This window comes from Amblyomma mixtum, chromosome 1 (assembly GCF_055824585.1).
Source record: "Amblyomma mixtum isolate Tamu chromosome 1, ASM5582458v1, whole genome shotgun sequence".
Taxonomy (NCBI): Eukaryota; Metazoa; Arthropoda; class Arachnida; order Ixodida; family Ixodidae; genus Amblyomma; species Amblyomma mixtum.
This window is the reverse complement of record NC_143012.1, coordinates 315,185,983-315,208,984: the sequence shown is the minus strand read 5'-3', so window position 1 is coordinate 315,208,984 and position 23,002 is coordinate 315,185,983. Positions and strand designations below refer to the sequence as shown.

At 49.9% G+C, this 23,002-nt stretch overlaps 1 protein-coding gene across 3 annotated transcripts in view; it reads right to left on the bottom strand.

Moving 5' to 3' along the window:
- The window catches only part of Pgant6 (Polypeptide N-Acetylgalactosaminyltransferase 6), a 199,381-nt gene that overhangs the window by 31,719 nt on the left and 144,660 nt on the right, over nucleotides 1-23,002 (bottom strand). For all 3 annotated transcript variants that reach the window (XM_089567029.1, XM_089567030.1, XM_089567031.1), the window contains one exon: nucleotides 2,477-2,643. In XM_089567029.1, the coding sequence (XP_089423155.1) occupies nucleotides 2,477-2,643 (167 nt within the window). The remainder of the gene's footprint in view (nucleotides 1-2,476; nucleotides 2,644-23,002) is intronic.

Sequence of the window (23,002 nt, the reverse complement as noted above, 5' to 3'; positions counted from 1 at the left end):
CTTTCTTCGCTCTCTTCCCGACCCAGTGTGCGGACATGCCGCTGGCTCGTTGCACGGGGCAAACAAGCCTTCTGGCTCTGCTCTTTCGGGGCCGAACGTCGACCCAACAAACAACGCGCGCCGACCTTGCTTGCTCTGCGCAGAAAAAGCAAGACACGATAAGAGGAGGCAGGGCCGCAATTGGAGCGCTTCATTCTGCGTGCGTTGTTCCTCGTCGCTAGCTGCCGCACCTCCTCTCGTCGCTTTTACGAAACACAGCAGCGCGGCGACTGCCGATAAGGGCGTTATTGCTCGCGCGGTGAGGAAGGGACGGCGCTGTCGCAACGTCGTAATGGTTTTGCGCTGAAGAGGCGTGGATATCGAGTGTTCGCGCTCAGAGCGGTGCTGAGCCTCTGTCAGCCGAGACAAGTTGTTTGGTGGTCCGATCTAGAAGTTTTGGAAACGAAAGCCCGGAGGTGAACTAGTTCTGTCGTTTCAACAGCAGTACGCAGGCAGCATCGGTGTCGTTATCCATTGTCTTCCACACGGGAGAAGCTTTAGGTACGTCACATAAGATATGAAGTGACAAGAAACGTCCCCTGCCATTATATTTCGAGGAAAAAAGCCAAGACACGTCTAAGGGAGGAAACATGCAGTAAAGTAATAAAAGGAAACAAAAAAGTGTCTCATTCAATGCTAAGCCACATTTCTGCGCCAGCATACTGTACAGCCGGCCAAATCTTAAGCTGGCGTGCGCGACGGCCGCGTTTTCCTTGCTCCTGTAGCTTATGACGGAGCAAACTTGCGAAAATATCAAATTTAAGCAGACTACTAACCCCGTGCTTAATATCGAGCTTTCCGCAAGTTTGCTTCATCCCAAAGCGCAAGAGCGCACAAAAAGCGGCAGTCGCGCACGCCAGCTTAAGATTTGGCCGGCTGTACGTGCGCGGTGCGCTTAAAGGGAAGCTGAAACGGTTTTTTGAGAATTCTGGGTTATTCGAGAATTCGAATCTATCAAGCTTCTAGATAAACCACGCGAAGTATTTTTGCACTAGCATTTAAAATGGTGACATAATCGACGATTAAAACCATGACGATGTTTAGGCTTCTCCTCACTACTCTGGAGGAGTGCGAGGAAACTCGGCAGTGACGTCATTGTTGCCGAAATTTCAAATGTCTGCTGCTTACGCCTGCACGCTGCTGTGCGTCGTCAGATGGCGCCAAACAATGCATTGTGAGCTTCACCTTCGATGGCGTCAATTTTCTTCCATGGAATAACCCTTTTTCGCTGGAAACGTAGTGCCGTCATACGTGACGTCATTATCGGGGCCTCTGCCCGTCGCTGTGCACTTCAGAGAAGTTTGAACGCCGGTGACGACTTTATTCGGCGATTACGCCACCATTTAAAATGCTAGCACAAAACTATTTCGCAGGCTTTACCAGCACATTTCGCACTTTCGGCAACCTTAAACTCATCGAATTCTAAAACCGCTTCAGTTGCCTTTCCAAGAAAAAACAAAACGTTGGTTCTTAAACATTACTTTTGTCGTGTGGCGTATGTGTAGCACCTGCCTTAGGAGATTAAACTTTTCATATATGCGTAGCGATCAGCCTGCTGATAATATCACAGAAATTAAACGAATTTAGAAGTGACTCGATGAACACAGGCGCTTCGCACCTTGCTGCGGGTAAATAAAATAAAAGCCGACAAAGGCAGGAAACGCCATTGTGCCCAATGAGCGTGACCGCATATCAGTTAAGGGGCCATACTTACAACGTTTTATTTCGTTTTTGTCTGATTTGGTCGTGACGTCGATCTTCGTGAGACAAGCAGCGAACGCTCAATGAAAGACACGGCCGGTCTGGACGCTGCGCCGTCGCTAGCCACCCTGCCGCCGACACACCACCAAGAACCCAGTCAAGCGTGGCAGTACGTCACAGAACCTTCGCACAATTTCTTTCCCAAGATAGAAGTAGCGCCGGTAAAGCTTTTCAGTCTTACTTAACACGTCGTCGTGCTCCGTCATTCGTCGACGTGTTTGTGTCGGCGCATTCAAAACATACAAAGCGCAAACTGCGCAACTGTCACCACCAGCATGTTGCAAGTCACACTGAGAAAGATAGCATGTGACGGTGACCGGCATCCCGCGGCTTCTTTAATTCAAAGATACAGCCGCTGTTCGAGACACACAAGGCGTTGAGGGAAATTGTCCTTCCTCTTTTGAATGTTAACTGCTTTGAGTACGCTCTGGAAAATTCCCTCCAATTCGTATATACCTCTCGGTTTTCTGCCAAGCATGCTATGACTGCTCAGGAGGTGGACCACTGTGGCTTGCTGGACAGGAAAATCTAATCCGGGGCCCACGACTGTCAACCCGTGGCGCTGGCCATTCAGCCACAAAGGCTGTGACAGCAGTTAAGGAGGCCAAATTGAGTTGCAATTTTCGAAGCCCCGTATTGGAACGGGCGTGCTTAAAACGTTTATCACGCCACGTACCTTTGTTGCTGTAGTCGTCGGCCAGGATGATCTCCTTGATGAGCTCGGGCGGCGACCGGTTGAGCACGCTGGTGGCCGTGCGGAGCAGCGTCGTCCAGTGCTCGTTGTGGAAGGGCACCACCACGCTCGCCGTGGGCAGCTTGGACACGTAGCGCTTCTTCTGGCACCTGCACGACCACCAACGTCGTCAGTCCGATTGCAGGTAAGGTACAATGGTAATGGGTTGTTTATACGTGACAAGGGAACATCGTGCAAGGCTCCGGATTAATTTCGAACATTGCCCATGTGGAGGGCCAGAGAGCGTGACATAGTAGGTTAAAGACCTTGCACTACCTCAGACCATACGGCTAACAGAGGCATAACGTGATAACGCGCACTGCAATCCTCATGTCCTTTTTAACGGCATATTATGAAGAAGAACTTTAAAATGTATTAAGGTAACTTCGAGCAGCATGTGTTCTTAACAGCGCGCCGGAGTCTAAGCCTGTACGGGTGTTCTCGCATTATTGTACAGTACCTCCCACGCTGCGGAGACCGGAACCACGATCGTCAAGAGAAAGAGCCACATGATGGCAATGCAAACGTAATTTCTGATCAAAATCATGCACTTGCCATGCGAAGACAAATTTCCTGAATGTCCACCGTTGGCAAGAGTTCTCTCTGTGATTGTCCAACAGCCTTGAGCCATGATTTAAGAGCATGTGCGGCTCTCCAGCGCGTTCAGAAAAATCAAGCCATAGCCTGGTCAGTTTGCTACTAAAGACAAGATGAGCAAAAGCAACAAGAAAAAAAAAACCGAGAAACATCGCCTGTAATCACGAACCATCCATAACAAAGCGAAAAAAGCAACACATAAATGAGGCACATAATGCTGACGCTGGTTTAAAGGCTGTTTATATATTGTAAGCCATCGCACAAAGCGCAGCAAAGAAGTTGATTTCCTAAGTAAAGTAAAAAAATACGAAGGGCCCTCGAGCCAGAAGACCTGCAATAATACGCCCGTCGGATCTCGGACGAGAAAAGATCAGAAAATAATTGAACTGCCTCCTCGATCCAGATCCGGGTCAGAGCAGAACTCCGTTTTGCCCGCGGGCGCTTATTAATATACAGTCATTTGTTCGAAAAATGTGATCAGGTTATTCAATAAATCGCGGATACGGCTGCGAGCATGATTGCTCCAGGGTGGCAGCACGGCATGCGTGGATGATTAACGCGGTGGAGCCTATATCAGTGTGCTTTCAATTACGTGCCTGAGAAATGAGTGCTGGCTATTGGCAGCAGTCGCTGCGCTCTCTTCTTCTTCGGTTTTCAATTCATCGTTACCGCATGCCCGCCGGCCAGCCTGCTTTCAGATCGGCTAAAGTCCGAAAAAAAAAAAGTAGTCGCGGTTGACTTGAAGCGAGCAAAATATTAAATAAAATAGCAATAATGAAAAGAGAAGGATGCTAAGAAAAGAGATCGGCCTGTCAGCCCTTTATCAGTTTTGTCAAATGCAAAAGAATAAAATCCGTGCAAGGTGTATTACTTCATACCGAGTTTTGGTCAAGGTAGTATACGCCACTGGCATGCTTAGTTTGAAGGTCTGTGCTTGCGACAATCACGTGCGCCTCGTTTCTTTCTCTTTTTTTTTTAAACATTACTGCGCAGGACAGAAAAGATCAAACCTTCACAAGCGAAGCACTGGAAAGTTCAAGACTACCAGCAAAAAAAAAAAAAAAAACACTCCCTGGAAGGTGGCGTTCTGTAGAGATGCTTGAAGTACGAGGACACTCTCCGGAAACAACGACAAAACTGGGAGTACTAGACACACTCAAGCACACGCGCACACATGTGAACGGGCCACATGTGCGAGAAGACGATACAGGTGAATGCGCGAAGCGGCGTGTCATTGCTTTCATTCATCCCTACTCTACCCACTACAGGGTTCCAATCCTGATTACTGCCCCTCACTCAAGGCCGTGGTTACCCACGAATCACAGTCGGGTGTAGCTATCGACAAATAAGGGAGGAAATCGACTAGAAAGGGAAGAGAAAAAGGATAGACGAGGCCTGAAAAGGACTGCCATCAAGAGAACACTTTACCCGAACCGTGCACTGCCATTAGGACAGTGGCACCCGTTATGCCAGTTCACCTCCGCTGTCTTAGCCCAACGCAGCTTTCCTATGTGGAGATGAGTAGAACAACGAAAACCCGTCTTGTGGGAAAGAAAAATACCGCGCAAAAGTCATGACGATGACCCTCCTCCACACACCGCGGATATGCGGTGCCTCCCGTATACTCTGCCCCCGCATAGGGGCAAGGTGAGAGCCGGCAAGCGGGTTGCTGGTCGGCCCTCCAAGGGCTCACAGCTTCCCGCAAATCCCCGAGCGACTTGTCAGGCTTGACGCGATAATCCTGGCCACCCTTCTCCGAAGCAGCGAAAGGTTGCCAACCGGCTTGCGGCGTGCGGGTAGCAGACGACAAAAATAAAACGCAAAAATAAGGTAGGAGTAAGAACCTCGGCCCAGTGGCGGCAAATCCTCGGCGCTGCGCGGTGCCATCCCTTTCCGAAGAAGGCTGCGGGTACTGGCTCGGATTAGGAAAGCAAAGATACAAACACACCGCTACGCGTAGAGCCGCAGCCGACAAAGGCAGCAGTCCGTGCGAGGTGAAACACGGTGCGCAATCGACGCCCATTTTTCTGTGCGACTCAAGTGAAATGTGGATATATGACAATCAACACTCTATATTAAACAATATTTCGGCAAGAAAGCTTAAAGAAACACTCAGCATAGGTTTAAGTTGCCCCTGCATCAACAGATTACCGGGTTCTAATCACAAAGAGACCTCTCTCACCAAGAGCGGAGCTTTGGTGAACTAGAAGAAACCACGAAACACAATATAAGTGCCGCCATCACGGGTCGATTTCGAAAGTAAACTGTAGTGCGTCCGCAGAACTGTAGGGCGCGAATCCCGGATGGTAGTCTACACTGCCCTTCACTGCGAAGCGGTGATCTCGAGTCGTTCTCGGTGTAGACGTCAGGAGTTTGAATGGAGTGGTGGCAAAATTTTAAAATGCAAATTACTCAACAACAAATGCGTCTTTTACTGCCGGACAGACATCAAAACAGTAAGAAAGAGCCACGAAATTGACTTCTGCTGAAAAAAACAAATAAATTTCGTTTCCACACAATGTCAGGAAACAAAGATGAAGATGGAGTCAGGCATGCGTTTCAACTTCAAGACATTAATATTAATGGAGCGCTGCGCGCCAACGAAACAATCGTGGGTTATGACATGCGCCATTGTGGAGGGCTCCATATTATTTTCGACAACCTCGCTTTTTTTTTTTTTAAGAAGCACCGAAATATGCGCACGCGCATTTACCAATTTAACCTCATTCGAAACGCACGTCCGTTTCGGCGGCTGCATCCGCAAGAAAACTTCCCTTTAGGAAGAGACAAAACTGAAACGCACAATGTTTCCTGACGTACGGCTGCGGACCAGTATAGTGCACTTGACGTGGTTCTATACTAAATAAACATTAGCTGCGATGCCAGCGCTTGTCTTGTGTCTCTACACTTTCTGCGTCTTTCGCGCCGTTCCGCTCAAGCATATCACCCAACTGCGTGTGCTGATGTTCTAACAGACGCAGTGGAAATGATTCTATCTTAGCTAAAACAATCAATGCTTTATTTCATGAGTTAGTGAGTACGAGAGATAGAGAAAGAGATAAGTAAAAAGTGTGCGCGTGTGTGTGCATGCAGCGGTCTGTATCGATTCGTGTGGAATGAAAATCGACCTCCTATACTTGATGTAGAAGCACGGTGGGAGCTCCGAAATCCAGCTCAGCAAGAAGCATTCAAACACGAGCAAAAACAAACATGTGGAGAAAATAGGCTAATGGAGCCGGTGACAAAAGCCACGGCAGTGACAACAGCAGCAGCGACAACAACAGAAACAACATCATCACAACCGAAGAAGCGAAGCACGCACGAAAAAGCAGCAGCTCACTCCTTACGCAAAGCGTAGCTCACAAGGAACACCGCGGCACTGCCTCCTCGGCAGGATTTCCCGACCGCAAAGCTCTTTTCCGCAGGGAGAGGAGCTTCGCGTGGCGTCCTCGTCTCGAGACACGCGCGGAGGTCATCGGCAAAGCAAGGATCAAGCGCAGTCGGCGCGCGCAGTTATTTGCTTTGCCGCGGCTGTTCATCCATTGCCAGGGCGGAAGCAAGCGCGCGAGCTCCCAGCTCCGGAGGCCGTCTTATCCGACAGCGCGCCCTGTCGAGCGCTGGTAACAAACGCTCGTGCGCGCGCGCGCTAATGCGACGCCACGGAGCAGAAAGCGAGGCGGCTTTCCACGACTCGCTGCAGCCTCGTAACGCGACAGTAGACGGGGCGGAAAAGAAAGACAGAAAGAAGAATATCGGACAAAAAGAACGATGCGGCAGGGTAGGCTTAGTGTGTCAGACAGCTAGGGAGCGCACCGGCATAAGCGTCCAATAATTGCGTCGCGCGCCGGATTTGGTTCGCCAAGGAAGAGTACTTTGCCCCCAGAGCAGGGTAAATGCCACGCTGCGAGCAGTGGAGCATGTTTTCTTCATACTACTACTTTCGTTCCGCACCCAGGCTCTGCGTCATAAGAATCGACGCATTCATGGCGGGAAGAGGCGCGGCCGCCGAGCTGGCATTTTCGAAACGTGCGCTAACTAGAAGAGATTTCGCGCTACAGAAGAAAAAAATAAAAAAGGGCATAAATAAAATTTCAAATTAAAATTCACGCTTGAGCAGATGCGAGCTTACTTATATCTACAAAGCAAAAACGTCGCAAGGTAAAGAAAAAAAAAAAAGAATACACGAGGCGGAAGAACACACGAGCGAAGCAGATGATTATCCGTTTCCCTGACAATCAGTCTTCCCCACACAATAAACCCACATGTGGGGAAGCATCTCGCATTGATGCGGAGAAGCCGACTTCCGAAACGGGTTACCGGTTTCGTATGAGGGAAAAAGAGTGAACAAATCAACCATGTCCGTCACCCTCATTACTGGAATACAAATAGAATTAAGTACATAATTGCTTAAACTTATTCTAACTCCAAGATAAAAAATGCACATATTCTGTATGTACGGGTCTCGGAAGTGCGGTTTCTGGTTTTCTTTTTAAACAAAAATACATGAAAAACGGGTACTCTCTGACACATCACGAGCAACGGTCTCCATGCTTCTGAAACCATTTACTCATGACGAGGTTTCCCCCCTTGCCCATTGCTCACTAAAAAGGCCAAATATGAGGCACCGAAAAACACGTAGCACTTGGTGCTAACGCCTTCATGCACTTTATATGTGCGGCACGGTCCGAACTACAGGAAGCGGCTATGTGTACAAAAACACAAATACTTTAAAAAGAAGAAGCGTTTCTTTTACTGACCAATGTTTCACCAAACGTCTTAGGGGAATCCCCCACGGTGGAGTAGATTTGTAATAAGGTAGTAATTACTCGTTGACGTCCACCCAAGCGCAGCCATACGGCTACAAAGGAAAGCTACACAGCTTTCTCAGAAACCACGCAGTTAAAGAAAAATTCGTCCTGGTCCGGGGTTCGAACCAGGGACCACCGCTTCACCGGAGCAGTCGCTCTACCAGTTGAGCTAACCGGGTCGGCAGGCTTATGGTAGGGCGAGAGCGAATTGATCAATAACTCGAAGTGGGAACAGTTTTGACCAGTGTTGACAACAGTGTCAACAGTGTTGACTAGTGTTGACTTTGTAGCTATATGGCTGCGCTTGGGTGGACGTCAACGAGTAATTATTCCCTTATTACCAATGTTTCACGCGTCAGCCTGTGAAGAGAAATAAAGGATGACAAACGCTCATGAAATGAAGCTACTACGGTTGTAAACGAATATCCCTGAGAGCATAAAAAATGCGTAGAACGACAGCTCGGCACAGTTCGCAGTTGCCTTAACGCCGCGCACTTTGCGTTAATCAAAAACAAGGATTGACCCTCGTAAATTCAGGATTGACCCCAGAGCTAAACACGGCGCTCTTCACATAACACGAAATTTTCTTTTTCGCATCTTTTTGTAGGCGAAGCACGCGGCAGCCTAGCTATACTGTTATGTGCTGGAAGATAGGATGATGAAAACCATTTAACCCATATATACTACGAGAAGTTTGCGTCCACAAGTCCGCGTAAGTTGAAAATCCAAAGCTTACACCATGTTCCCCGCTAACGCATTACCAGTGCACTGCACAATGCGTCAGCAAAAGCATGCGCGAATTGAAAGTACACTTCCATGTCGAATTCTATAAGTTCACTACACGGGTTCGATCCCGTCCGCGGCGGTCGTATTTCGATAGAGGCGAAATGGTAGAGGCGCGTGTGCTGTGCGATGTCAGTGCACGTTAAAGGACCCAAGATGGTCGAAATTATTCGGAGCCTTCCACTACGGCGTCCCTCATAGCCTGAGTCACTTTGGGACGTCAAACCCCATAAAACAATTTAAGTTCAATATTCGGTGTTTCCGGGGAATAGAGAATAAGCTCTCGAGCAGACTCCTTCGAAGGTCTCAGTACTCTTAGCTCCATGAGGTACAAGCACTTCAGGTGCCATTGCAAGGATGGAGGCGTCGGCACGTTGAACTGCCGTTGATGCCTTTGATTCAAAGATTTTTTATTTAAAGAAGAAGGCTAGATGGAAAACGGTGTCATTAAGAGCGGTGAATAAAACGGCTGCTAAGAATCATAAACTGCCAAATAGGCGCCATGAAAGAATTTTCTCGTGCTCAATTAATTCATTTATCTTGCTAGGCATCTTCCGCGAATGAATAATGACGATGCCGCGGCTCCTGTCGAGGGCTGCTACCATTAAAACAAACTTTTCGTTCAAGAATGCAACGGCATACGCCATGTTCAACGCGATGTTCAGCGACTTATGCAATGCGTTAACAGTGCGAGTAATTAAGTACAAGGTACACTACTGTGCTTCGCTGTACCGACCCGCTTTCTCCCCTTTTTTACACTCAATATTCGCTGCGTGCGGTCAATTTCGCTTGTGAAACTGTGCCGCAAGAGGTACGAGGAGAGTTCAGTAATGTATCTACTGAATAATAGCTCAACACCTTATAATAATACACTTTATCCGAGGTCTTTGCTCCAGCTTGAGCAGTTTCTTTGAAACCTGATGCACAGGTTCACTTGACGTGTTGTCACTCTGGTAGTTAAAATCGCGCTTAGCTGGGTCTTCATACGCATTACTTGGATACACGTCCCGACATGCACATATTTATTTGAGATCGTTCACCACATTCTGTCTTGGCAATGAGGATTGATTATTGAACGCCCCCGTAGCGACTACATTATTAGACTCACTGACGACTCAGCGGTTTCAGAATATTTCTCAATGCCGAAAACAGGTTCACATTTTGTTTCAACTACATTTCAAATACCTGGAACTTCTTCTCAAAACTTCGCTTTTAAGAAACTTCGCTAAAAGAAGACACCCATCTCGTCTCAGCATTGCGCCAAGATGCAGCACCGCGTCACCAGACGTCAGGCTAACCGCGTGACCTGCCCAAAGGCTCCTCCGCAGGCAAACATTTTACGCAGTGCGGTCGTAAAAGAGGCGGCAGAGAAGAAAACAAACAGATAAGACGTCGAAAGAGCGCGTTCTGCCCTACGGGTGCAGCGGTGGTGAATTTAGTTTTTTCTTTTCACGCACGTACATAGAATACGTCTTTCCCGTTCCCTTGAGTTCGTACCACCTCACCATCTCAGCTCTGCGGAGCCACGCCAGAATAGACACCTCTTCAACTTCTGCAGGGACGAGTACGAAAACACAGAAAAAGGATATCGAGAGAACGACTACGATGCGCGAGGGAAATGAAATGTTGACGGAGAGTGAGAGAGAACGCAGGGCTTCGAAGGGATGAGAGGGGGAGTTAGACAAATATTTTTAGCATCGTATTCGAAAACGCGAGTGCGCATGCAGGGCGGGCGGCCGGGGGCGCGTTGCGATAGCGCGAAGCTTTTCGGGGGCTCCCACTTTGAAATGCAGGACATAAAGGCCATGCAAATTTCCTGCCTCGGCGTCTTTTGTCGCGTAGCGGCCATTGTCGTGACGGCAGCGATGCGCAGCCAGAGAGCGAGAGCGAGCCTTTGTTCGACGCCGCGCTGCAAACGCGTAGGAGAGGTTACAGTGTTCCAGCGGCCCAGGCCCCTCACTGTGTGCGGGGCGCGAATGAGGTGTGCTTAACGTGCTCCATGGTTTAGACAGTCGCTTAACAGCTTTCGGGCGAAGCCGCTGAGGACGAACAGCGCTTGCTGATGACCCCCGGTTTGTGACTGTACTACTGAATAAGACCACCGTGGCCTCATGGGGTCGGGACAGTATGCAAATCGCATGAGCGAAAAGGACACGCATAGGCATGAGATATTATATCGCGCTGCGTTCGTCGGGGTTCATTACAAACTACCCTGCCGTTGCGCTCTTGCAGCGTCTGTTGTTGCCGAACGCATTTCACCCGTCAGAGACATAGGTACAAAGCCTCGTGCGTTCAGGGAAGAAGAATGAATTGCAGATAATAAAGCAATAATGAAACTTTTTCCGTGCACACATAACGTGCAGAAGGATGTCAAAATAGCCAGAAATGAAGTCACTAAGTTAGCGAAACGAGCAAAGTGCCACGGCTTTCGCGCAAGCGTCAGAAGTGGACGATTAAAAAAATTGGAGGACACTAAAGCTCCGCCTTTAAGCATATGACGCGACTTTTCTCAACATAGCCTTTTCAGCGATGCAGCGCATTAGAATAGAGCTACGACGTGCTAACTAGTAGGCTGGATGCCTAATACTGAATGGTTAATTGTTTAACTATTATTGCCAGTCACCTTATTTATTTAGAGGCGTGCAGGTTCCGTATAAACTTTTAGAATTTCTAAAACGCAGTTACCGTATGCGCTGTGGCCCAACAAAATCGCGCCAAAATACAGGCGCTTTCGGAAAGCTTGCAGGCAAACCAACTCCTCCAGTGCACGTAACTCGTCGAAATAGCCAACATTTTTTGACAAGGTACCGGAACCTTTACCGTACGGTTTGTCGGCGAGATGAGTGAGTTCTTTCTTGACGCGCGTGCACAGTCCTGCGATACTCTACCGAGCCATATGCATCCCGCCGGCAAATTCACAAAAAGTTCCTCAAAGTTCTTCGCACGATCAACACGCATGGACGGAATGAAAAGGGGTACAGCGCAGTGGCTCCTCGCTACAGTGCATCGCCTGAATTGGTCTGACGAATAGTTGCTTGAAACAAATACACATTATTATGTTAAGAAATCGTCAGTATTCGCTAAAATCCGCATACTGAGAAAGAAAAATCACGTTCAATGGATGCTCAGTCTCTGCTTCTTACAGTGTGTGAATAAGACGCACCTCCCTTTCCCGCTATATCTCACAATCCTGAAGCAATTTTCAGCTCATCATCATCTGCTTCAAAAGCAACAACAGCAACAACGCTTCCGCGTGGTAACCGAGACATAAATCAAGCCTCGCACGTGTCAGTGAAAGCTGCTACAAGCCCCCGCGGTGATTGCTAATTTTAAAACTGAAGTCCGGCATTCGTTATACGTTTTAGAGCTTTTTAAGGAGAGGAGGTAATGCGTTGAACCAAGGGCTTTTTTCGGCGCACCGTTCAACCAGCTTTTCACTTCATCTCTGCCAGGCAGAGAACAAGAGAACGGGAAAAAAAATAAAGCCTAAACGGTGCTCTAGCTTAACTCGCGGCGAGTATAACAAGGAGACGAGAAAAGCAACGCGTCGCGTTTCGTGGAGTCGAAACAAGGCCCACGGCGTGAGCGCGGCAGTTCTCCGCGCGTGAAGCAAGCACGCAAATCCGGCGACGCTATTTACGGTTGGCCAATCGATGCCATTCATGCTGCACCTGGCATGCGAGCGCTACCTCAACCTTTCGATCGGCGGCCGGGATCGAAAACGCGGCAGGAATCATTTCAGCCGCGCCATTAGAGCTGCGGGCGCAGTGACCTACGAGGGCGGGACATGTTCGGCCGCCAGGGTGACCGCTTCTATAAGAGACGCAGAAGAACTGGGAGGAGACCGACACGATAAAGCCGACAATGCGGAAACGGACAGACGTCAAACCTAACAGCTCCAATAAGTAGAAAGCAAGGAATGCAAAGGCGGTGTCCAATTCGGCGTCAGTAAAAAAAAAAAAAGAAAAGAGAGAGAGAGAAAGAGTAGAGCGCAGATAACTTTCTGCCACTGCAAATGACCTCAGTGGTTGCTGAACAACACTGCCTCTGAATAACTTATCGCGGTCGATTTGCGGGAAAGGAAAAGACTGTAGGAGTCATTTGCATACGAACCACTCAATGGCCTCAAACTAATGACCAGCAAGAGCAGTTGTCCAGCCACACCTGTAGGTCAACTGCCACTCCGTTGAACGATTACAGGAAATGTACGCGCGATAAAAGACCAGTTCCTACGATGTAAAAACAAAATAAAAAAGACATCGCCAGCAAGCAAATTAGACAGTCGGAGACGAGAGCTAGCTGAAGCACAAGCTCACCGCAGAAAGCCGCGACAGAATCAAGCTCCCGACATAAGTCGCGAACCGCAGCGTATTGCGGAGAGTCGCAATCAAACGCGAGGCTGGGTCGCACCCAACAGCAAAAACTCTTGCGGCAGCATTAACAGCCAGAGCACAATATAGGAAAGAGGAAAATAGGAGGGAAGCACGCGACGTCACCTTACTCGGGCTCCGAGAAGCGGTAGCGTCGTGAGGCAAAGGCCCCTTTCGCGATGGCCAAAGAAGCGCAGGGCGGGAGACCAGGCCGCCCTAGGAAGTCTACTCCGGGGCACGGGATAATGAAGACAAAGAAGCGGATCTAACGTGACGCGAGCACCGGAGAGGCAGAATAGAGCGGCGAGAGACCGAAGGGGTTCCCATCTCCCGATCGGACTGGAGGCGCGCCGCTTTTCACGCTTCCTGCACACTGCATTCGCATAGCTGCATCTCCGTATGCGTTCATTTCGAGCCCCGGGCACTGTCTGTCGACTGTACGGCTACGCACAGGCGCCAGTCGACCACCAACATAACGTGTGCACTCGCAGAGAGCTCTGTGAGCTCGCGGTAAACTCCCCTGCTGAGCTCTACTTTAGACGGACAGTGCAACTCAAGACAGTGCCAATGCAGAGAGAACGTACTATATGACGTTGCCACCTGAGTAGCATTCCCTCTCCAAAACTCATTTAACGAGCGACGGATTTTAGTTCGCGCTTGGTAGCCGATGTATCCCGCCCCATTCGAAGCTTCTACACGAGCTACACACTAAGATGAGTTCTAGCGAACTCCTTCCCATTCCGTCAGGCAAACCCGGCAGTTACGAGACTGCATACTCTGGCCGGCATCCTGCTGTTCTAGAATAAATTTTGCCGCGGTCACAAGAGTCAGCCCTTACACAACGTGCGATGTATTTGGTAAGTTTGTGTGTTATCAGCTGAGGCTATCGTGAGCCAAAGACAGAGCTGGAAAGACCCCAGTGTTGTGCTGATGGACTTCCAGTTTTTCAAGTGCTAGTTTGTTTATGACATTTCCTTCTTTTGGGAATCTAACTCCCGATAAGTCTACTACTGCATTCTCTCCTACGAGTAAGTTGGGGTGGTTGTCGTGCGATGTAGCACTTAGTGACACGGGAGCGTTGATGATATGTCCCCCCCCCCCTCCCCTCCATCCACACACATGCGCACGCAGAGCACGAAAATATCAAAAGGAGCACTGTTTCACATGCACAGACGTTGAGGGGCTAGCTACGGTCTTTAAAACATCCTGTACTCCAGCTAGTTGCAAAGCCGTAAAACCCGAGTACAGAAACACAGCTAACTAGCTCGTTTTCCACAAAGGGCGGCTTGTACGTCTTAACAACTCTGTTACACGAACGCAACAGGAACCCATACCGATCCGTTGAAGCCGCAACCTTACAGAACTCATGTTTAAAGAATTTTTTTTTTTTTTACTTCGTCGAAATATACTCTACAGAGTTAGCACGCATGCTGCAAATAAGCGTTGCAGTGGTAGTGGAGGAGAGCAAGAAATCTTGGACGCGCCAATCGAAGAACGTCCCATGCGCGTAAGAAGGTAGGCGCAGCGCTCGCGACTGCTGGCTGCAAAGGAGCCGCCGTATTAGCGCACCCGAGCGTCCGCCACTCCAGCTAGTCTCATATTACGACCTCCTCGGGGTCACCGTATGGGGGGCCACCGAGGTGATCAGAGACACGACCAGGACAAAACGAAAGCGACGGGAAGAAAGCACGAAGGACGAAAGGCACGGGAAGCCGGAGAGAGCCGACGGCAATTTTCCTAACGCAATATTCCTGTTCCCGCGCAGAACGAAGGAAGGGCCGCCGGCGCCAAAGAAAAGGGGACGACGTCGTCCCGGAGAGAAAGTCCTCGCGGCGTCGAGGGGATCTCCCGGTGCTTCTCTCGAGCCGAGAGAAAATAATGCATGCGCGGGCGACGAGCGGATCGCGCGGGGCCGGCATAGAGGGGACGGGCCGGCCAAGGCGCCTCGGTGCTCGTAAATATTCCATTGAGGCGCGCAGACGCCTCAGCCGCTGCCGCCTGGGGCCCAGCGCGAGGCTCAAAGGGCACGCGCGCTGAGGCCCCCTTTTTCCCCTCCACCTCGCTTCGCCGCGAAGCGGGTATATGAGAAGAGTGCGCGCACTCACTCGGGCCCCTTGGGCACGGACACCATACCTCCTCTCCCCCTATTCCCTCTTCTTCGAGGCCGTGGACGGAAGACAGGAGGACGCCGATGACGACATCCAGGGCGCATATTCACGCCCTAGGCGCCGCGGGCCGCTGCAGTCTCACGGGGCATTCTTAGCCATAGCTGTCATAAGAGCGAGAGCCTCCGCGCGCCAGCTTTCGTGCCACTCTGGAGAAGAAATAAGTGCAGGTCGTCTGTGGAGCGAGAATGCACTCTCGCGAGGGCGCATGTATAATATATCAACGACGCTCCGTCGCGGAGGTTGTGCAGGTCGCGAGCCGGCGCATTTCGCGTCCATTTAGAGAGCCTCCTAAATTCGGAGTGGTTTCTGACAAGTGATCGCCGTTCAGCGAACAAAGTATAAGCTGCTGAGTGCTCGTATTTATCCTTTCTGCCTTGGCGAAGCACAAGTTCCGACGCTACCGTGCGAGTGCCATATCGACCAACCAGGAATTAGAAGCCGAACCGCGAACCTACCTATTAAGTGTTTACTTGAAGCATAAAATGCATCCAGCGGTAACATGTGTATCCCGACGGTATATTGACAATGTGACTAAACTTTCTGGTGACTCTTTCTTTATATTATATATACAATGCAAAACGATGCAATACAATGCAAGTTTATTCTGCGAGATGTACAGTCAAATTGCAGGTATTTGGTAGGGGTGCAGAATTGCGACTCATAGTGTCGCGTTCTCCATAAATGAAGAGGTAGTGCCATCGAAAACGACAGAAGTCATGCCACCGAAGACAGAAATCTGTTTTGAATGATTCCAAATTCGAACGCAGTTAAAACTCGACTTAACGAAGAGGAGAGCAGCCGCGAATTATTTCGTTAAATCGGGAAATTTGTAAAATTGAGAATGGCATTTTTCGGCCCCTCGAAATCTAAAATCGCAACGTAGCGGCACCAGAAAGGTACCGTGGCATCGTATTTGCCGACAACCCGCGCCTGCGCGTATGAGAAGCCCGCGCAGGCGTCCCGAATCGTTTGTGCTTGAAAGCGTCACTTGGTAAAACGGACTCGAAGCCAACATTGGAAGCGCCGCCGACTGCTGAGTCCGCTGTTCCGAGCAGCGGCGTAACGTGCAGCCCCATCAAAACTAAACTATGGCTGTAACTTGTGCGCTTATATGTTACTGCTTTCACACTGCCAACAAACTGCGAGGCACTATGAACAAAATAAGTCTGAAATCAGTTTTTTTTTTCACTCAAGTGTTCCCGGATAAACTTCATTAGATCGGGTTTGTTGTTCCAAGTTTGTTTCGTTGTTTCGGGTTGATGAGAACACTGAAAGATATGGGTACTTGCCGGGAAGACAAAATTTGTTCGTTAGATCGGGAACTTCGTAAAATCAGATTTCGTTACATAGAGTTTCAACTGTACAAGCAAAACTGAAAAAAAAAAGAGACTAAAACATTCGAAGCAGAGCCAACGCCTCTAAGCGGCCATATAGCCTAGAATAAGGCTAAGATTTCCTCACTACTGCGTGTATCACTCTCGTCCTGGCCACTCCGGAGCGTCCACCGAAAAATTCACCCATTTGCGATGACGACTGACACCGCATGCAAAATTTCAGTATAGAACATTTGAATTATAACGAAGAAATAAAAGCATACGAGAACCTTTACTCCAAAAGTTTCCATGCTCTCATGACCACCTATTACGTTACGTAAAAACCAGCCGCTGTAGCCCATCCTCACGCTGTGTGCACAGTCTAGCACCTCGCTACGAGCTTTGCGCAACCTTCGTTACGGCAGAATGCGTTGCCGTGGCCAAAATACCAGGTTCCAGTCGTAAAAGGCCGAAACACAACCGAGACTAGGCTCCGTCATCCGCCCATAGAAGAGGGATAAGGCTGAGTGAGCGCCGTCGCTCCTTTAGTCACACAGAAAGAGCGAATAAAACAGAGGAGAGGCAGCACAGGGAAAACAAAAAGAAGGAAAGAAAGAACAGGTTGAGGGCTCTTCAAAGCTCCTCCATCGCTTTGTGAAGCAATGTCCAGGCGGAATGTACATATATACCAGGAAGAAGCAGGGAATGAAAGCAGCAATTTCCGCTAGCGGTCTTCCTGCGCCCGAGAAGCGAGACGGAGGAACCAAACAGAAAAAGAGAAAAAAAAGAACAGAAATGGAGAACAGAGGCAGGAAACAACAACAAAAAATGTGCCGGCGTTTGCAGGGTCGTTGTTGTGACACGGCAGGAAAAAGAATTGACCCCGGCGGTCGATTTTTCTTTCCCACTGCTGCCGGCCACTGCAACTACGCGCACCGCCGGACCACGCACGCCGTGAACAAACGAATGAAAAGAAAATAGAGAAGAGAAGAAACGAAAGGAGGTGGAGGAGGAGGAGGTTACAACACCGGCGTTTTCGGTGGCAGCGCCGCTTCTCTGCCTCCCCCTCCTCCTCTTTCCTGTACTGCCGCACAGCCGCCCGCTTGTTTCTGGTTTTACGGCCGGCCCTCGAGGACGGAGCCGTTGGAGCTCCGCTCTCGATGCGGAGCAGAGCGGCCAGAGGAGAAAGAACGCAATTGAGGAGGGATCAGAAACTCATCGGGCGACGCAGGACACCGTGCGGCAGCGTAGTAGCTGGCAGGACGTTGCGCAGCAGTTGCTGCCCTCGCTACGTCCTTCCGAGCGAACTCTTCCCGAGTAGGAAGCAGATTGCGTTGGGACCTCTCTTCTGGGCCCGAACCCGCTGTTGCCGCGGGCTGGACTTAGTTTCCGTGTGCTTTCTTTTTCTCACCAAGGGAATACGAACATAAGAGGGGGAATAACCTTATTTCCAGTCGGACCGCCGGCGTTATCAAGCTGAAAATGAGCGGGGCTACACGCAGCCGGAGTGCTGGGAAACAGCGCCGTTTCAGGCGCGAGATTCGCTCCTTCTGCGGAAAAGCAGCGATTCCATTCCTTTCCACTGACTTCCCCTTCCACTGACTTCCCCTTCCACTGACTTTGCGAACGTTCTGACAGTGCGAGAGACACTACAGGACTGCCTTCTCTTACTGACGGTTGTGATGAGCTACTAAAAAAGTCACTGTACTGCTTAGTAGCACGACACAGACTCTTGGACACTGAATACGGCGTTGAGGTTCAGATATTGCGCGGCAGTTTCGCCACGTTTCAACTGGAGAACGCCGATCGCAAGAAAAGAAGAGATAAAAACTTAAGAAGTTAATGCGAGATGAATGCGAGTGATGCGGAGGGGCGTTAGCATGTGGGCTTCGATTTGTCTGGCGCTTAGTGCTGACGAACTGAGTTCATTCACACCAATGACAATTTAGGTTCCTTGTAACTCTGCCGCGGTGGTTCAGACTACCGCCGTTGCGTGCGACTTGACCAACGCTCTTCAGATGGCGCTTTATTGCGGCTTTTTATGGGGCATTTTCTTCTGTTCAATTGCCCGCATGCTCTTGCGTTTGGACTGACTCACGCACGGATGAAAGCTGATGAAGACAACGATGCCCAAAGCACAGCAAGAGAGGCTGGCAGTTTAACATAACACGCGTAGATAAAAGCTGCGGCCACAGCCGAGTGGTCGAAAGCAACGGCAAGGGAAGCTGACCTGTTCGCGCCGCCGCGGGCTCGAATCTCGCTTGAGGCAATCAGTATGGTAAGTTCCCATAGCGAGAGCTGCAATAGGTTTGCATCTAGTAGCCGCAATTTAGAGGGTACAACGGCAGCCGTGTAACGCGTTAGGTGGACACTGCCACCACGTACCTCAAAGCGCGATTGAGGCGCCCACTGACGCTTCGCTTTTCCTTTCCTCAAACCCAGCGAAGGGTTTACGCTGCGAACAACGCTGGGAACTAGACTATGTACTTCGCGCAAGCGGGCCCTGGATTCTGTGAAGTGTGCCGAGAACGCGATCGAACCGAATACCGCAAGCGCAAGAAGCCTGAGTGCGCAAAGACGCCAAAACCGGCCTGTGAGAAGCCCAACCAGGCAGTCACTTAGGAAACGTCAAAATGGGCCTGCCACTTCAGACCGCTCGACCGCTAATGCCCTTCAGCTTTCGTTGATTAATGCGCTTAGCGTTAATCTTGGATCTGATATTTTTTTTCTGCTCCCGCTTTCTCACTGGCTTCAGACACCCCCGGGCAGAAATCGCTGTAATGGGGGTCCTAATGCTAACGCATTAATAAAGAAACGGCTACACAGGGAGGGCAGCGCGCTGTCCTCACTTTTCTTTCTTTTTCTTCACTCTATCTCGTTTGGCTTATAAAAAACAACCAACTATAGCCCGCTCGCCGCTTTGTGAGGTGAACTACAATGGTTTTCTGCCATTTTTTATTATCTTATGAGCAGTCTTCATAGATACGATATTTTTGGTCTTTTCGCAGCCATATCGCGAGATGAAAAGCGTGCGGAAAAGTAAACACAGCTGTAGGAAATATTGCGCGCCATCGCAACGTTTTTTTTTTCTTGTTCCACGTCGTGCTCACGCCTTGAGACGCATTTGCAAGAACTTGGAATGATGCGTGTATTGAACCAGAAATGCGGAGGACGTAAAAGTCGGAAGCAATTCCAAGAAGGTCTGAGCGGGTGTGTATGAACGGTTCACAAGAATGAGCCACATAAAAGAACTGCAAATTATGTTCAGCAAGGCAGAAATTTGGGTGAACAAAATCATGAACTGTAAATTATAAATTGCGGGGTTTCACGCACCGAAGCGGCACATGGGCTATGATGGACGTAGTAGTGGAGGGCTCCGGATGAATTTAGGCATTGGCTTAGACCATCAGGGGCAAACTTCTACCTGTTAATCAGTCAATACATATGAACGGAATGCTGCTTTGCTGCGTATCACCACATATCGGAGCTCAATCGAGATGGGACGCACGGAAACTGCTCTCTTAAGTGCGTAACACTGAACCAGGATCAACTCGCACGTTCGAAAGTCAGCCGGTTGCTTCCAGGATCGGATCTGAAACAAACATCACACTGACTCAAATCTAAACTCGTTGAACACCGAGTGCAACGTCATCATGGCGGTTAAATGTCGCGGCCGACGGACACTGTGCCGTCGTGGTAGCACAAGCCTGGGTGTACCTGCGGATGTAGCCCTGCACCGAGACACATTATGATTATTTAACAATGACTGCTACTATACATGAAGCTCGCAACGGAAAGAAGCAACGGAGCTTTTGAACAGTGCTTTCCAAAAGAATAGCCTCACATGACGTGGAATTCCCCCAGCCACATGGAGCGCACCCATAACGCAAGATAAAGCAACGGCGTCAGAAGCTCCGCAGCGGCATCACACAACGGCACAGACGCCAGACAGACAGACTAGCGATCTAATGGGGACCGAGAAAGAGGCAGCAAAAGCCGCGCCGAAACGGAAAACATGCCTATATACGCGCAGACAGAGGGCGCTGCGAGGCACGTCGCCGTAATGAGCACCCTTTCTTTCCTCACTTTCCCTACACGCATGGTCGCGCTTCCCTCATGCAAAACTAGAAAGGGACAGATACAATAATCAGGGAAGATAAAAGAGGGAAAAAGGCAGAAAGGGAGCGCGAACTGCATAGTCCCGATGCCGACGGCACGACCGCAGGGACGGACGGGCTGTGTACAGCAGAAAAGGAAGGAAAGGAACAGGAGGGAAGAGGTGAAAAGTAATTAGGGAAGGGCGTCCCGGTCATAATGGAAAACGAAAATCTACGCGAATACGCCTACCTTTATATGCGCTGTACGCCAGCCGCTGTTGCCACTGGCTCCAGCCAGCCCCTTCCAACTGCTGCTGCTGTTCACGCGACAGCTCCGCTCGTTCCCTACGTTTTCATTCCCTTTTCGCTCTCACAGCGCCTCCTCTGTAGCTGTCGGTCTCGTCTCCCCTTATTATTCGCTACCGTCTACCCCAGCTCTCCCGTACATGCGCCAACAGCGCCATGTAATGTCACCACGGCTGTTCCTAACTAGCCTAAGCGAAGAAAAGTGAGATTAGCACTGTAGACGCGTGACAAAAGGCACCCACTTTTGTCCACGCCAGACTTCACCGCACGAGAAACAATGGAGACAGACACGGCACGATAGCGAACCGAGCGGGAGACAGTGTTTGTGACCTTTGATACCGTTTTTCCTTTCGTCTTTTGCGACAATCGATAGCGCCGCTAGCAATGCAATAGTCATCGTCACCATCAACGGCACGAAACAACAAAGATGCCCCTTTAATTTCGCGAGCGGCGATAAAATAGGCTGCGGTGCGCACCGCTGGCAAAGCACATATACATTACACAAGCCGGCACGTACTTCCCACGGCGTAAGGACCCGGAAAACGGAGGCGACCGCGCTCCCTTTTATCTCGCCCGCTTTAACAAAAGCCCGGTCCGAATTGCGCCTCGGGGCGGGCTCTTTTTCTTAGCGACTGCGCGGCGGCAGCAGCGGCAGCAGCGGCAGCAAAGACAGCGTGCCAGTCGAGACCAGCGCGCGGAGCGGCCGGGACCCGCACAAAGGGACTCGAGCCGCCCGCACGGCCAAAAGGCAGACGGCAGCCAAGGGACGTAGACAAAGCTTTCGAGAGAAGACCGGGCGGTGTAAGTGCAATTTCGATTCTTCACGGGCTGCCTGTACGTGCGGGTATTTTCGAGCGTGCGCACTTCGTTGCATAGGGGTAGAAACAAAATTTTGCGCCAGAAGACTTCCAGCACACAGTTGCACGACATGTTTGGAGCATCATCTCTGCAAGCAGAAAAGTGAAGCTCCTATTTCAGGGTGTTGCAACTTACAGCTCGCAGGAACAAGCGCGGAAATGAGGAATAACCCTAAGTTCTGCGTTAGTGTCTGAAGTAGAACGTGACTTTGAGCCGGAAATGAGTAAAATGGGACTAACTGCGCCCCTTTATTGTCCCTCGCGACGTATAGGGCTAGCCCGCGGAAGACTAAGCGTGCCTGACGATCTGCATGCAGTTACTCACCAAGAGAGTAGTGGTTAAACTTTTACAGACTAATGGCTACGGCAACGCAGGCTGTCCCCAAAAGGAGTAGCCCCTGAAGCCCATTTCTCCTTTAGATTGAAGGTTACCTACTGGCCCAGATTTAATGGATGTCATCTTCGAAGACACTGAAACTAATTGAGTGCTTTCGTAATCAACGTCAAAGAGACGTTTTTATGTGTAACTTATCTTGACATGAACTTTTTTCTTTCGGCCGGTATAACAAGCTGGAAAGCAGAGCGAGCGGTGCGCGATGACAAGAGAGATAAAGGAACAAATAAAAGAAATGCCTCACCAAGGCAAACAAAAGCTTAACTTTCGCTGTGCGACGTAAGCCTGGATGGCTTCGGGACAGCAGCGACACAGAACACCCATATTAGCATGACGTACCACCCTCGAAGGAAATCTGCAGCAAAACTGATGATCTGACCACAGTCAGTAAGAGAAGTTGACCATTTTATCTCGGAGGTTGTCTGATTACACAATGATGGTGCGAATACCCAGACAGAGCGTGTGGGGGCAGTTGTTCCAGTCTCAGCCGGAACCGAACTACCAAGCGACAAAGTCGGTGGTCGTTTAGTGCCCAGCTCCCGCCGATCTCAAAAGAACAGAATGGGTTAGAGTCAGAAGGTTCCCAGAACAACAAACTTTACAGAGCAGAGACGATACAGAGGAATTGGAGAGAGATGCGAGGCATCACTTAACACGCTCAACGCTACGCGCTCTTCGCAGATAATCGGAGGATTGTTCGTTGTTCTGGTACATTCTACGGCAAGCGCGGGGGCGCTTGTGTTCGCGCCGTGCTGGCTTATTTGATGTGAGCTAAT